Raw genomic sequence first — 15,924 nt, forward strand, 5'->3', positions numbered from 1 at the left:
AGCAGAGCAGACAAGATCAGTTTGGTTGATCACGTTCAACAAATTTATTTGAGCAAATGTATCAAATTATTAGATTTTCAATAGTACATCAACAAAATAAGTTCTTCACAGTATACACTTTCAAAAAATTGTAAGGTTAACATCACATCATTTGGCAAACTAATTTCTAGAGTACAGCTATTTTAGACTGGTTTTTTGAAGACAAATTTACAATGGGAGCAATCTGAAGAGCTTGCATGTCTTGGTTATCCAGGTTGAAAAAATGGACAGATGGCAATGACTCTCCCTCCTACACCAGCCAAAGTCCAACATCCTGACCACCGAGTGGCTTTAAGTCCGTCTGAATGAGTTAGTGAAGATCAACACATGGGTCTGATTAGCATTCATGGTTTGTGTCAGCGTAAGTAGGCTTCACCATTCTTGCTCTCAAAACGTTGGTCAACAACATAATTTTGTGGGAATAAATAATTACAAGGGAAATCTCTGAGAGGGGATGTGTTGCCGATATCATGGGACACCATATCTTGTGACACTCCACTGAAGAGATTTGAGGAAAACTGTATAAATAGGCAAATGAATCAAATTACATAACTTAAAATAAAACAATGATCAGTCTCAGAAGCTCACATGACCTGCTAAAGGAGCCTATTATGTAATTATTTTATGGCACTAAATAACAATAATATGAAAACCTTAGTAACTGCTGCTCAGCTTCTGGGAGCCTTTATAGGGCAACGCTCCCCTCTATAGGCCAAGCATGATCACTGCAGCATTAATCTATTATCCATTCACAGCCAAGATAGGACTAGCATTAGTTTACCATAAACTTACATTCAACCCTTATTGTAAGTTAAAAATCAAAGAAACTTCAATAATATAAGACCACATAGGAGTTAATTCAAGAAATGAAGACAGAAAGTGAAAGCACCAACAGCGTTGCGAATTGTGCCTTGTCTCACAGATTGTTTTTAATTTCAAATTAATCAAATGCTCCTCCTCTACTTCTTTTCCTTCTTCTTGTCCTGAAAAAGGGACAAATAATTAGTTTCATAATGCAAGACCATCTTCTATTCCACAAAGGTTAAGTTAGACTATAACCCCCAAAAAAGATCAAAAACGGACATTTTAACAGTCGTTAAAATAACCAGTATGAAAGGCATTAACATTCAAAAGATGAGGATTATGAAATAAACACAGTACCTTCTCGTTCATGGCAAGGATGACCATCAGTTTCCTGAAGATGGTGACAAAATCAAGGAACAGGTCCACGCAGTGCCTTTAAAAAACAAGAATATATCAAAATCCTTGTGAAATGATCTCTTGTGCCTTTTGAAAAAAAATTCATTCACCATCTATAAAATACAGAGCATCTAGGCTGTAAAAGTTATCCAATTGTCAACCAAGGACTTAATTCTGTAACATCCCTTAAAAAGTACCAAATGTGTTGTTGTCGGTCACTTTTTTAATAATAGGTGTTCCACCCCGGACGGTAGATCTCACTTTGAATGAGACTTGATATTTTCATTTCCCCCCCATTTGCATGCTGTTTGGTTATCAGCAGGCGTGAGCGTGCAGATAAGGGCTCACGTGGAGCAGGTTCTGCCTCACACAATACAACTCCTCACCAGATATAGTCCTTGTCTCCGTTCTCCGCCTTCTCGATGATGAGCTGAGTGTCAAACAGGACGAACCCGCACATGATGACCAGCCCCAGGTACATGTGTGCCTGGTAGAATGGAACAGAGAACAGGAAAGACACAGAAAAAGCTGATTTACAAGGCGCGGTTCAACGTGTCAGAACTGACTCCCACAGCTGATAAAAATTCCAGTGAGCGGTGGTGGAGCTCGGTTCAGCTACCTTGAACAGCATCACAGATCCAAAGAACATGTTCATCACAGACATCAGGAACAGGATGGAGAGACCAGACATCAGAGTGCCTGAGGAGAAAAATAAATTAACAATAAAGAAAAAAAGAAAAAAAAAGAAAAGGGGATAGTCATAGGTTTAAGTGTACTTTTCTGGAAATATATGTGAAATTCAACATATTGGAGCGAGACTTTGGTGTCAAATTGCTTATAAGGTAACATCAGTATGAGTGCTGTATTTTATAGAAGGCTTCGGAATAGAATAGAATAGAATACTGTGTTGCAGGATGTGTGTTATGGATCATGACATTAATAAAATCCCTGTACCTCCCAGGAAGAGGTAGCTCCTGCGCTTGGCATAGAGGGCGCTGAGAGTGAAGCAAATGAAAATCATGGAAGTTCCCAGGAAAGCCGTCACAATGATGCTGTGGAGAAAACAAAGAGACGACGCACCAAAAGTCATTTCAGGGTTGTGAATAATCGCACACTGAGGTATAATTATGTGTGTACTGACCTGCCAGATGGCTACCATTTGAGGATTAGATTTACCTGTTTCATAGTTGTGTGGAGTTCAGTCCTAATTCACCACTTCAATGTTACACTTTACCCCTTTTTCTGCTGAATTCTGTGCCAATTACACATCAAAAAGGTAGAATGATAGCTAAATTTACTGGGTTTTGAGGAAAATGATAAATTCATAAGGCTAAAAAGAGACGTTGCAAAAGGACACTTATACAGCTTGGCCTAAAGTCCAAGGCCGTTGGTGATCAGCAAACCCATGACATGACATGTGGAATTAAAGAAGATTTCACTCCCCTTTCCTCATGAGCTTTGTTTTTATTTTGTTTGATTTTCATTCAGTCAAATAGTAACTGCTTGTGCGCAGATGTTGTTGGGACTAGGTAATCGTTCACATACCTCGGATTGATGGCAATGACAAAGTCCATCGCAGGGCCAAGGCCGACACCTGGAGAGGGAGGGAGGGAGGGAGGGAGGGAGGGAGGGAGGGGAACACTGTTTAGACTCTTATGGGATTGAAATTTAACAAACTCTGGCTACGTTCACATGCTCATGCTCACCAACATTGTCTCAGTATTCGCGATACCCAAGCACTTCAATTATGACCTGGTGCATGTAAATTTCTTATAGCAATAACCCACATAAGTTCTTTTACAGATTGGAAACCTTTGAGTATCGTAGTTGGGATAAACCAATGATATCCAGGATAATGATGCAGGTACACATCTTATCCCATTTGCTGTTGGTTTGTATTCAATGCCAGCTTGCTCTCCATGGTAATATTCAAAATATTATGTACTATGTCTACTATATCTATATTATGTGTATTATGTACACAGAGATATTGAGATCGGGAAGATGAAGATGCATATAAAAAGCTAATTCTGAGTCAGACCTTCACATAATATGAGGACTTATCCAGAATCCTGTGTGCAAAAAGGTGGTCAAATGTGGTTTAATCTGCTACAATGGCCTTAACTGCATCAGTTTACCTGTGAAGAAGGCAAATCCTGCGAGGATAGCCAGTCTCTTCTTCTCTGTCTCGGAGTTGTGTGGCGTCATGGCCAGCCAGAACATCATCCCCAGGGAGCCCAGCAGAGACAGCACGCCTCCCTGAGAACAAGTGCAGAGTGGAGTTAGGGCGGCGCAATTATGGCTGCCATCCTCAACCCAATTACTGTACTAAATATTGCAATCATGATTATGTGTCCAAATGTTGGGAGCAAAAAATATTTTATTCCACTTTTCTGCACCAGAAATCAAGGTAATGACCAGTTTCAACCTTGTTCCTTCAGTCCTACTACAACGGTGCAGTAGTTCTCACACTAGGAGGTAGAAGCTCTCTGAATGAACATATTACTGTGATCCTTATTCACATATTTACATAATGGATCTGTACTTTATCCTGGGGTGTTGGCACTGATTTCACTGTGCCTGCAGTGCCGGGGGGAAATATTCCCACTGTAGAGCAGTAAGAGGGCCAAATCAGAGCAGATTTACTGATTTCTTAAGAGCTGATCAGTTGGTCATATTACTTTGAGGAGCAGCAAAAACCAAAAGGAAAAGTTTGTACAGTTTTGTACTTGTTTGACGTCACTTGAGTTGTAAGCGAAATATTTCCAACATATGGTGATCCATTTTTGCTCTTAACACGCACCCACATTCAGACTCTGACAAGGAATTTCAGTCTCAAAGTCTCAAAACGATATTGGGTAATTTAGTACATTAAGTGAACTTAATGCACTAAAGAGGTTAGATTTTCCTTGCAAAAAAAAGTCAGCATTACAGAGTCTGATCACATTTAATAATTAATCTCCATTATAGTTTCCACGTTAGTAGTTTTTCAACCTGGACACTGAATTTTCTGTTATGATAACTTAATAATAATTGTTTTTAATGTTACCTGAAAGAGGCGAGTGACAACATGGACATAGGAGCCAGCTGCAGCCACGAACATACACACTGCCAAGCTGGAGTAGACATTCTTCAAGTGCACCTGGGTGGAATGAGGGCTGGAAAAAAAACAACAAGAATACTATAAACACCTTTGAGGCCATGGAAACTGATGTTTAGTTGATAAAGTGCGTGACTAACACACTGCACATAACTACTGCTTGCTTACGTACATTTGGGAGAACTTGAAGAGAGCATCAAAGTTGATGTTGCGGTCGAACACGTTCATTTTGGAACCGGGGGTTGAGATCTGTACAGATCTTTATTTGGACGTTACCTCCTGAAAAAAACATTATGTGAAAGTGATAGTATTATTGTCAGCGGTACTGTAATGTTCAGGATCGAAACTATGCTGCGACCACAGTCTACAAACACTTGTTAACGGGAACAGTACTCATTAGTTAGCTTGCCAACAGGAGCAACCATTCTTTGAGTAATGAATCTCCGCTAATGGATAACACATGAAGGTCAGAGATCAGATCAGACAGGAATAGAAGTGCGTAGTTTTAGATTAGGTTTTGTAACGTTACACAACAGGCTAAAATATCGTCAAGCGGTGAGTGCCTTCACTGGCACACCATCATGGTTAGCACGCTAACAGGCTTGCTCATAACCTACTTTATCAAGTAGCTACAATTACGATCGAAGTCAAGACTAATGCATTGGATTCATAATAAACATCTTGCTATAAATAGGTATGGATAATCGATGAACGTTTATATATCTGAAAGAGATTAGCGACAAACTGTGTCTGACGCATGATATCGACTGATAGCTAACGCTAGCTAATGTTGCTAGCTAGGACTAACGACCAAGATGGCTAGCTAACATTTGCTAATCTGTCAACACAATTCGACGTTTCGTCCATTCGTCGACAGACGATACTGGTTTATAGCTACCAGAAATACAGCCCACTGAGGCCATAATACACAAAATGCGGACATAACATACTCAGCACTCGCCTCTCCTCTCCTCCCAGATTTCGTTCAGACTCCCTTTCTCCTTCCTGCTTTACTCTTATTTTTTGTTTTTAAAACAGTACGTGTCAGTCAGCGCCCAGTAACATGGTGATGTCACCAAGGCAACGCCCATAAAATTGTAGTCCTAATCCAGTAGAACCTAAGAGCTAACGAGCCATCCAGTAGTATCGACTGATAGTGGAATCATAAATTGGATATTTTATAGTTTTAGTTATTTTATCCAGTTCCATTACTGTTCAATGCAAGCAGGGACTCTGAGAAAGCATATAATCTAAATAGAAATAAAGGGCACTTCCTGGTGTGTCACGGTAATCTCCCCGGTACACCTAAAATGGCTGCCATAGAAATGTCGATGTTATAGTATTATGCGCATTGTTTTATAAAGGCTTGCCCGGCCGGTCCGGCATCATGTTTTGGAGACTACACCATTAGAAACGGAAAGGATTTGCTTGATAGTTAGTGGCCTCAAAGTTTGAGTTTCCTCACAGACGCCATGAAACGGAGACTCGGCTCGGTTCGTGATGGCTCCGATAAAAATGGAAATAAATGCGGGTGCGATGCAAATTGATCCGTAGGAGTGCAAATGAGCGTGTTAAAATGTCAGTCACAATGTTCTGGCAGGGTGCAGGTGGAGCGAGGTGCCTTGCATACCTTGTGTCGAGGCAGTTTGTTTAACAGCTCAGCAAGTCATTTTCACCTCATTTTCACTGTGGGCCCATACGGAAAAACTACATTTCACCGATAACGTTTCAGCATGTGCAAAAACACACCAAAATGTGCCTGCATATGAGATTCATTCGAAATATATTTTGAGTGGCCAAATAAATGTTGGATATACATGACAATATGAATATGTTTAAAACTGCATAGGAGGAAATGTATAATGGTCACATTTTAGAATGAATGTCATCTATATGTAAAAGCAGGCTATATTAGTAGGCTATATGTGAGTTATTTTTTTTAAATTATTATTATTTTAAACACACAGCCTATTTACTTACAGTATAATTAAATGGAAAGAAAACCCTACCATTTAATTTAAAAGCCAACTTTTTGCCAACCAACTCCAAGACTGATGAACTTTATTTCGTAGAGCTCATTTAAGAGTTTTGATTTATTTGACTGTAGCAAAAAGTTATGGCCTACTGTAAAACTGAGTGGAAAGTGAGGAGAACAAACGTTTACTCCACCACAAATGTTTATGGTCTCTATCAGTCTTGAGTATGAAACAGAGCTGATTTACTATCATGATAAAAGACAGCGTTTAGCTACAAATTTAACTGTCGGCTGTTTATTGCGCTGCTATACATTAAGCAAGGCCAGCCCAACATTATGGAGGTGCAGGTACAAGATGCTACACATTCAGGTTCTGTGATGGGACGACTGTTTTTCAGTGTTACTTTAGGGGAAAAAACACAGACAGACAGTAAAATATAATCAATTTTTATTTTAGCACCTTGTCACTTAGGATTTTGGTCTGATCGGATAGACAAATGAGTTTCTTTTTTTAATTATTCTGATAGACGCTAAGCAGACAATTGAATCATCACTGTCTAAACAAATACTTTTGGTCATTCATCATAACTGGTACATTTTCATATTTTAGTGGTCAACATGCAGGCAATAATTGCATCAAACATTAAACATCATAGAACAACCTTGATATTACCCAAGAACCAAGCCCACCAAATCTCAGCTTTTATAAAATTCTGATGAAAATACAGATGACATTGTGGTTTTCTTGCACGACTGAATGCATCTTGGATTTAGGTCTATTTGTTAATTGATTTTATCTAACCCCTTAACTTTTTAAATTGTCTGTGAACTTTGACAGCAATGTCTTTCCTAACAGCTGGTATCATTTAACATAAATTACTGGAAGGCACGAACAAAACTAGATGGTTAGTTATTAAACACCAGACCAGCAACAAAGTAGGCAAATAGATTACAATCCAAAATGTTCAGCAGTAAGAGGTACTGGACAATACAGTTATTGGCCAATAAATACAGGAAAAACACTCAAACAGTAAAAAATATTCATCAAATCTGATGATATTTTCAAGTGTTGCACTGCAAGTACCACAGCCACATGGCATTACACTTGATCTTGACAGTTTTTTCTCACGCTCAGCATGACACATCAGAGTGTGTAGGCCTGCAAATCTCCGCTCAGGCAGAACACTATTCTCCGTCCGAATTTCAAAGGCACAGCTGTCACTTTTAGCACTGTCAATATAAAACAAGTGCAAGTTTTGTCATTTAGTAATGAACATTACAAACATTAGGACAAATGAGTTATTAGACTTAACCTTGACTGAACAGTGTGGCATGTATGGCCATCCTATGTGCCACCAACGTATTCCAGTGTGTCTGCTTTCCACTGACCAGAGGAATTCCAAAAGGAAGGATTTAGCCCCACTGACTTCACTCCTGGCCAATATAATCAAATATCAACCCGACCACTTATACTAGTACTGTATGCTGCATGTTTTATAGAAAAGATTATCTTTACAGTACAAAGAAGTAAAATACACTTTGTTTCGCTGCTCATTTACAGTTAAATAAGGCTAATGTTTACATCTGTTGAATGCAATTACTGACTGGCTACATAAGAGGTATTGTCCATGTAATTACAGAATTGGGTTGCATAGAAGAACCAGGTTTACTGTTTAAAAATAGATTTCCTTAAAAAAACAAACTAGAAAAAGAAACAAAAAATGTATAAAACCTGTTGGAAATTTTTAAAAAAAAATGAGCTGATGTTTTTTTTGTTGTTGTTCCTTAAAGGCACAATAATAACAATGTCCCAAAGTCAAGTCAGGGCAGGCAGGCTTCTGCTTTGGCAAAAGAACCACTTTAATATTCATGTTCGCTGGAGTGATTGTTACTGGACTGCTTTGGTTGTTGCTTCCCACTCTTTCTGATAGTGCTTTCAAACAGTGGTTGTCTATATTGTCAGCACTGAGGTTCAGAGGAAAGGCCTCAGGTTGCAGTCTACGTTTTAGGTTAAACCAAAGACACCGTGTGTAAGTTTCCAGACATGGAATTTCCATAAGCCTATACCAATACAATTTTCTAAATAGAAATGTTGTGTAGAGGCTGAGAAAACAACTCTAAGTCTGGAAAATCGACCCGAGTATCTATTCTCTACATGTGGGACTATTGTAGTTTAGGAGGTTTCAAGGCGGAGCTCTAAAAGGAGCTGAGCAGGTCCCTCCTGAATTAGAGAGCTAAGGTCCTCGCAGCTGGTCCAGCCGGGTGTAAACATTGTCAGCTTGACTAAGGTCCTCAAACACAGGCAGGAGGTTGAGCAGCTCAGCATCGTCCACGTCATCAAACCACGACACCACAGGAACCTGAGGAGAACAAACAGTCACTTACAGATAAATTGTTGCCCCTCCCCTTTGCAACTAGGATTTAACTAAATCCAAGGACATCTCACTTTGTAATCAAACCATTCAAATCGTCTAGCCATTTTCCATCCTGATTAAGGAGGCACTTGACAGTTAACAGAAGTAGAATGACACTCACAGCATTTTCAGGGTGAAAGATATAGGAGGCAGGAGAGTTATCCAGGATGAGGGTTTTGTGGAGATCTCTGCCCAGCCTGCTCAAGTCTTTGACATAGCAGCCCTGGTGGAAGACACAAGATTCCCGGAATAGCCGGGTCCTGAACACACCACACTGGTCCAGCAGGTCCGTCACTGGGTCTGCATACTGACAGAGGCCAGGGAAGAAATGGGGGAAAAGCAGGAAGAAGGAAGGGAAAGAGGTGTGATGTGTAAGGTCGGGCTAAGCAAGCGGTTTCTACATACGGTGTCTGCTTGGGCAAGACGGAAATTGCTCGACACATCAAAAATCTACTCATCTGATGAGCATAGAAACAAACTAAGGCTTTAATTAAAAATGAAGAGGGGGGGGCTACTGAGGTGACTAACAGCATGATAAGCGGCTGCTATCACAGTAAGGGGACATCTAATAGTGAAGAGAAAAAAAAAGAAGAACATCTCATAGATCAGACATAACATCAAACATCAAATCAAAGACATTTGGTGATAAAAATAATAAGAAATGTTATTGGAGTGTCTATCTGATGTGAAGTACCTTGGCGAGACTGGCTGTGAACAGAACACATTCAAACAACTCTCCCATTCTCTGCAGGAACTCGTCCACATACGGCCTCTTCAGTACATACACCTGTAAAAGAACAGGTGTGAGCGAACAAATAAACCGCAAAACAAATTGTTCAACCTGCAAGACTACAATTAACTGCTATGTAAATGTCTTTGCTACGCATTTGTATGATGGACTTCTTACAGTGCGTGTCCATCCGTCAGCTGCTAACGGCCAGTTCCTGAAACAAGTAATCAAGAATAGGCCGTGCCGGTGTTAACCAGCCTATCCTGGATTACTTGAACCAGGCAGAGGCCCACAAAGAGGAGTCCTTACCAGCGCAGGGGGTCCCAGGAATCACATTTCTCAGTTAAGTGCATTGCCACATGTCCCACACAGCGAGCAGCTCTATGCCCCAGTAGAACCAAATAGTCCAGTACACCGTGCTATTTAGGCATTTTCTACATCTTCTCTACAACAGCGGTTATATGTCTTGCATAACTTATTAATTAAGTTTTAGATGAACCAGGCTGAAATGACTCATTTTCTTGCTGATGCATCGACTTCCATTTGCCTTCCCTGTTGGAGTCAACATCCGGCCAGTAGAGGGCTCCTAACACCCATAATAGCAAACCTGGCTGATCAGTTACGAGACCCATCCCTTTTCAGCTCGGCAACCGCTGCAAACACATCAACATACATACACAAACACAACCCCCTCCCCTCTACGGCAAACACACACACAGTACTCTACCTGGTGTGTGGTCCCCTCTATCTCCACAGGCACGATGAAGTCTGCATTACTAATAGGCTGGAGAGAGAACACAGAGGGAGATGGTTGGCATGCTCATTCACATGAGCCGCGCTGTGTACATTCACATGGCATTACATAACAACTGAACACTGAACACTTAGAGCCAGGCTCCACACGGCTGCCATAAATCACAGTGCATAGCCTACATAAACAGAATATAATTCACTTGATGTTCCCCAAACATATTTGACGTTTTTAGTGAACTCGAAGAAACTCTAACACAGATTGACAAACAATCAGAGCAGAAACAGACTAATGCACCACTGCCATGGGCTGCCATTACGTATACCTTAAGTAAACAGAATAGAATTTAGTTGATGTTACCCAAGCATGTTTGGTATTTTTTAGTGAATCAGAAGAAGCTCTCACAGTATCAGTATCGGTTCATTCAAGTTGAGTGGGGGAACAACAAGAAAACTTGAAGAGAAAAATAAGAGAAAAACTTGTTTGGTGATCAAGCACATTTATGATTTTCTACCTTGAATGAGCTGTGCACCAGGGTCTCATCCAGGTCTATGACCACACAAATCTTCCCTTGGTCCTGGGCCGTCATCTCAGGCAGTAGGCTGGGCTCAGACTGCTGAGGAGACGCAGAAAGACTGTCTTTCACAACGGCATTGTCAACTATATCATTTGTCATATCTGTGGCAAAGGAACATAGTTAGTCCCTATAGTCCAGTTATATATGTGAAAATAATACCTTGGCCACTTCATTTTACCTCTGGGTATTTAGACAAGACTGAGTGATTTAGAGAGGCTTGGCATTGGACCACAGCACTGTATGATGAACAAATGAAGGAATAAAGGAATAAATTGAAGGAATAAACTTGCCTTTCTGTATAGGCTTATATAATACAAATCCTTAGGATTAGCATATTTATGTTTAGCATTTTAGTTGTGGACTTCTCAAAAGAATCTGCACTAATGTTAAATTCTAGTCAGTCACCTACACAGAGAGCGTATTAACTCAATATAATATTATTTATTTATTTTCAGATATCTAATTTTTATGAGCTCATTCTGAGCTCTTTGTGAGCATAATCAACAGAAATTAAGTATAATTAATATATTATGTATCATAAATAGCTTATCCATTAAGGAAGGCATAAGATTGAGATAATAATATACATAAGTAACAACAATCTTCTTTCACTAACATAACAGTGAAAACAATACAACATCACCCCATAGGCGCCAACATTTAATTCAGTTTCATTTCAGTGGGAGCCAGCCAGACAATAACCAGGCCTTACAGATGCTGCTTCCTGTTTGCTCCTGTTGCTGGAGGACACTCCTCAATGTGAACAAACATGGCATCTCATTAAAATACCCCTTACATGGCGCTAGAGCCCTAACCAAGCTGACAGGCTCACCAGCCTGGCCAGCCGCGGGTAACACCTCTCAAAGCTTTATGTTCTCTCCACCTCAGCAATTACTCGCCGCACAATGCCCCATTCTCTGGAGGTGCTCGCTGTCTGCTTAAAGGATTGATAGTCACTCTGTTGTTCTTATCTTCCTTGGAGGATCAAATGTGAACATCAAAGCGATTCCATATCCGCAGACAGTTGTGGTTAGTGTTCAAGATGTTCACAACAGGTGCACTACTGGTTTTATTATGTAGTTATAAAAATATTGCTTCAAGACAATAATAAACACATTTTCACAACGACATGTTCAGTTTATTCCTCCAGATGGGCAAACTATCCAAACACTATCTGTTTTATGACAAATAGTATGTGTGGGTATGAGGAAGTAAAATGTTAAAAATAAACAAGGAAATAAAAAAATAAAGGAAGGACTGATGTGAGCTTTTCAAATTGTTTTCAAGGGTGCAAATTATTGCTGGAATAAGAATAGTGTTACCTTGACAACCGCCCCATTTTCCTGTGACTCCAGCAAGGCATGCTGGGAAGGTGGTGGTGGTGGTTTGGGGCCATCCTGAGCTTGGAGGCAACAGAAGAGCGCTTTGAAGATGTTACAGCTCCTAGGCTGTTTCAGGGAGGACCGGCTCACCTGGCCTGTTAAGTGCGGAGAAAGAGAGACTTTCATGAGAAAACTAAAGCTGCATGTATTCAACATGGGAATGCAGCAAGTGGGGCCTCTAATTACCTATCAACAACCCAGTTCACCTACACCTAATTTTACTCCTTCCTTTCCACACACAAAACGAATCTTGATGCAATACAAACAGTAAACAGATGAAAGGGCTGAGGAATATTACAAAAATCAATCACAAATATTGATTCTTCAGAGAAAACGAAGCCTGGTTAGGTATCGGTGGCTTGCAGCACGTATGTAGAATGAGCTTCGACTCTCCTAAAGGCATTATCCATCCGTCTACAGGGATGGCACAGCCTGCACATGAAATCTGTTTTTAATGAGCCTGCCTCTGCTGCCGCTGTTGCTGCTGCTGCTGGAAACGGCTGGTACATGTTATATAATCACAGAGGGCGGGAAAACCCACACTTTTCAGCAGTACCTTCAACAGAAAACACAGACAGAAAACATTCCAACCATTTTAAACTCTGAGACCTTTCGGGGCTGCCTGGCAGGCTGAAGCTAGCCAGAGCCGCCAGGCAGGCAGTCAGTCAGTGCAGTCAGTCAGTGAGACAGGCAGGCAGTCACACCTCAGTGCTCTGTGCAGGTCTTTGATCAGTCACTGTAAAGATGGGTGTCCCAGCCCTATACAAGACTTCTGCCATAGCGCAAGAAAGGGGAAAAACATTCTTGAGCGATGCAAGTCACCTCTAGCAGGCGTTTCGTGTGAGGACTTGCAAATAGAGGCAGAATTCAAACTGATTGATATGCTGTCATTAGAGATCGTAAACCGACTACAGCCCTACTAGAAAGAGGAACTGTTGATAAACAAGTCAGTCAAATGCATGCCGTCCATATTTGCTTGGAGCTTTCCTCATTTATTTTCTCTGTACACTGTCCACTCTGACCCTAGCCTCAGTGCTCTGAAGACATAATGCAGCCAGGACAATGATCATGTTACACAACTCCATGTTTAGGAGACAAAGGACACTGGACCTTGATGTGGTCATTCAACAGATGCACAGAACAGCCTTTCCTGAGAGCACCACCCTTCCTCAGGATAATAGGATAGTGTCTGCATTAAAAGCAGATTCAAAATCTTGCCTTCAACCGTTCAATGCAATGATTTGTATCCCATGGATGTGACTTCCGACTGCTAGTCAGTGTATTGTAGTCTATTGATTTCCCACAGGAAAATGTATGACATAACACATAGGCTCCATAGCTTATATCTTGGCTTCATTGAAAAATATAGAAAAATAATAATAGCATAGAAATCCTAAACCGATTTATCAGTGAAAGACTGGCAAATCCAAGATGCATCATATTACTTAAACCCACACAATCAACCAAAAAAAAAAGAAAAGAAAAAAACAAGCAATACAAAAAAAAAAGACATTATAAATTCTCTTCCAAGTGCAAAACACGCCTTGAGGCAAAACGCACCACAACAGTACCTGCAATCATACAATATGCACGACATTAACAACCACGGCGTGAGCCATAATCAATGAGCACAGCCCTTTCAAGCCAAAGGAAAGCGTGCAAACAACGAAATCTTTGAAACGGCGCTACAATGGGCGTGTGCAGAGGGGTGTGTTTGTGCATTCCACTGTCAATACCGCGGCACCTGGTATTTCTAACATGGTCCTTCATCTCCCTCCCTTTTAATCCCCCAGCCACTCCAGGCCCCTCTCCGGTTATACATCTGCCCGCTATTATGTTTCACTTGGCTCATTTTATACAGAGCCTGTCCTGTTTTCCCAATATGAAATACAAACAAACATGGGAACAGTGCAGTAGCCTTCCCCTGCCACTGACGCGCACTGATCTGTGCTGCTGCCCCCCCCCCCCAACCAACCAACCAACCCCCTCCAAGCCTGTGAACAAAACAGCATAGTTTACACTGTACTATAGGGCTGCCTGTGGTGACAGACGTGCTCATACTGTACCTAGTAGTAGCCTATATGGGATGGTGCCAAACAAGCTGAGACCTTATAGACATAAATATACAGAAATCTTCATTTGGAGAACTGGTCGTGATCAGCAAATCACTGAGAACTCAGTGATAATCACATGAACACATGTTAAGGAGAGACAGAGATTTGCATAATAAGAGGACCCAATTCAAAAAAACAAAAACAGGATCAACAATGGCCAAGCTCTGGATGGCAAAACGAGTGCGTAATGGGAGACTGTGAACTTATACTTGAGCCTATATCCAATTTGATAAGAATAATAATTGATCGATGGCAAACTACACTAAGCAAGGGAATAAACTGGCTGAAAATAGAATTAGGCGTGTGTTATATGTTATTCAGACTTTCAAAGAGGGAATCGATATTTTTTATTCCAACAGTTGCATGGATCTATGCAGGTGATCACTACTGGGGAAAAAAAAACTCCACAGCCTCTCAGCAGAAGATCAATAGCAAAGGAACACATTCACGATTTTATCAATCTGTATCGGACTGTATTTTACAGTGATTAGACCTAAATATTACAGATCTGCTCGGTAAGTGTCAAAAAAAGGCAATGCGCTTCAAGACCGCGCTCAACCCAACGTCCGCAGCGCTCAACTGTCAAATGGGCGCACTAGGCTTTTGAATACATTGATTTCTTGATTTGGAAAAACAATCAAATAATTCCGCGTTGAACGAGGCGGGTATTAATGAATTTTCGAAAGCATATACAATATAAGCTCGTCTTACCTGTTTTCGGTGACACTTGAACGTCTTCTTTCTGCACTTGGGTGATAATAGAACTTTCCATCTGACAATCACAGAGCCCTCAAAATCCTCAAATCCTTTCCCCGAGCACTGTTGGGCAGCCTTCATTAGGTTTTATTGACAAGTTAACTAAATTATTTGCCGAGGTAACTTGTCATCCGTAGGCGCGCCTTACAATCCTGGATGAGAGTAGGATTTATCTTGTTCCAGTGTTTCTTTATTCCCCTCGCTTCTTCTCTTGGTCCGCCTGGGGAGGGGGCAAGGCACTTGGATATGTTTTTTTGAAGGCTATTTGCGATTCTGTCAGCTCTGTCGTCTCGGGTTTACCATTACTATTACTGGTAATATCGCTGAGCAGCCCCCCTCTCCCGTCGCTGCGAAGTCCTCACTTTTGCACCAACAACATGGAGAATCCAGGCGAGAGAAGGAAAACAACCGAGGAAATGGGGCAAGGGAGGGCGGTTTCAAGTCCCCCCTTACTACAGATAAACAACCTCGCCGAAAAGGCCTCGGAGAGCGACGAAAAATACCACGAATAAGTCAGTCGAGTAGCTTTCGCTACATCAAAAGGGATTCCCGGACATATTTAGGTGTAAAATGTTAGTTTTGTTGTTATCTGAGGCTTTGTTTTTCTCCGGTTGGGACTCCGCGGGCGCCTTGAAACGGTCTCTGGCCCCGGATTGGACGCCTGGGAAAGTGGGCGTGGCGAAGGCATTCCTCTCTGTCCTGCACGCTCCGCACTGAACACATTCCAGCGCTGCTGCTGCTCTCACAAATGAGATCACATTGTTTTTAATATATAGCTATATATTTTAAATAAAGGTTAAGAGGTTAAATTGTCCTTAAATTGTGTAACAAAATGAACACATATGAAGGATTTCAACCTCCCGCGTGCGTTTGTTTTTTAAGTTTT

The 15,924-nt window shown here is 41.0% G+C and overlaps 2 protein-coding genes across 4 annotated transcripts; both read right to left on the reverse strand.

Annotated features, from left to right (window-relative positions):
* Positions 1 to 29: 29 nt before the first annotated feature.
* Positions 30 to 5,415, reverse strand: tmbim6 (transmembrane BAX inhibitor motif containing 6). Of its 2 annotated transcripts, none has more exons than XM_071915467.2 (10): positions 5,290 to 5,415; positions 4,512 to 4,618; positions 4,289 to 4,397; positions 3,378 to 3,498; positions 2,785 to 2,833; positions 2,194 to 2,291; positions 1,859 to 1,938; positions 1,626 to 1,726; positions 1,201 to 1,276; positions 30 to 1,022 (listed from the first exon to the last, which is right to left on the reverse strand). In XM_071915467.2, the coding sequence occupies exons 2-10, from the start codon at positions 4,565 to 4,567 to the stop codon at positions 999 to 1,001; spliced, it is 714 nt and encodes a 237-aa protein (XP_071771568.1). In that variant the 5' UTR covers positions 4,568 to 4,618; positions 5,290 to 5,415; the 3' UTR covers positions 30 to 998. The 2 variants fall into 2 exon arrangements, with proteins under 2 accessions (XP_071771568.1, XP_071771569.1); XM_071915468.2 differs by having other exon boundaries at positions 5,301 to 5,414.
* A 1,335-nt stretch (positions 5,416 to 6,750) lies between these two features.
* ctdsp2 (CTD (carboxy-terminal domain, RNA polymerase II, polypeptide A) small phosphatase 2) lies at positions 6,751 to 15,648 on the reverse strand. 2 transcript variants are annotated; one of them, XM_071915485.2, is made up of 7 exons: positions 14,994 to 15,648; positions 12,109 to 12,263; positions 10,724 to 10,822; positions 10,186 to 10,242; positions 9,423 to 9,515; positions 8,850 to 9,035; positions 6,751 to 8,674 (listed from the first exon to the last, which is right to left on the reverse strand). In XM_071915485.2, the coding sequence occupies exons 1-7, from the start codon at positions 15,052 to 15,054 to the stop codon at positions 8,549 to 8,551; spliced, it is 777 nt and encodes a 258-aa protein (XP_071771586.1). In that variant the 5' UTR covers positions 15,055 to 15,648; the 3' UTR covers positions 6,751 to 8,548. The 2 variants fall into 2 exon arrangements, with proteins under 2 accessions (XP_071771586.1, XP_071771585.1); XM_071915484.2 differs by having other exon boundaries at positions 10,724 to 10,825.
* Between the last annotated feature and the right edge of the window lie 276 nt (positions 15,649 to 15,924).

Source organism: Centroberyx gerrardi, chromosome 14, assembly GCF_048128805.1.
Source record: "Centroberyx gerrardi isolate f3 chromosome 14, fCenGer3.hap1.cur.20231027, whole genome shotgun sequence".
NCBI classification, from domain to species: Eukaryota; Metazoa; Chordata; class Actinopteri; order Beryciformes; family Berycidae; genus Centroberyx; species Centroberyx gerrardi.

Bases quoted from the DNA above. Each gene is read 5' to 3' on its own strand.
- tmbim6 (XM_071915467.2), bottom strand. From the start codon at position 4,567: ATGAACGTGTTCGACCGCAACATCAACTTTGATGCTCTCTTCAAGTTC. The intron at 2,292-2,784 runs GTATGTGAACGA...TTTTCTCCACAG, and splicing joins GTCATTGCCATCAATCCGAG to CATCATTGTGACGGCTTTCC. The intron at 1,277-1,625 runs GTGAGGAGTTGT...TGTTTTTTAAAG, and splicing joins GGAGACAAGGACTATATCTG to GCACTGCGTGGACCTGTTCC.
- ctdsp2 (XM_071915484.2), bottom strand. From the start codon at position 15,054: ATGGAAAGTTCTATTATCACCCAAGTGCAGAAAGAAGACGTTCAAGTG. The intron at 10,826-12,108 runs GTAACACTATTC...GCGTCTCCTCAG, and splicing joins AAAATGGGGCGGTTGTCAAG to CAGTCTGAGCCCAGCCTACT. The intron at 10,243-10,723 runs GTAGAAAATCAT...TTCTCTCTCCAG, and splicing joins TGGTGCACAGCTCATTCAAG to CCTATTAGTAATGCAGACTT.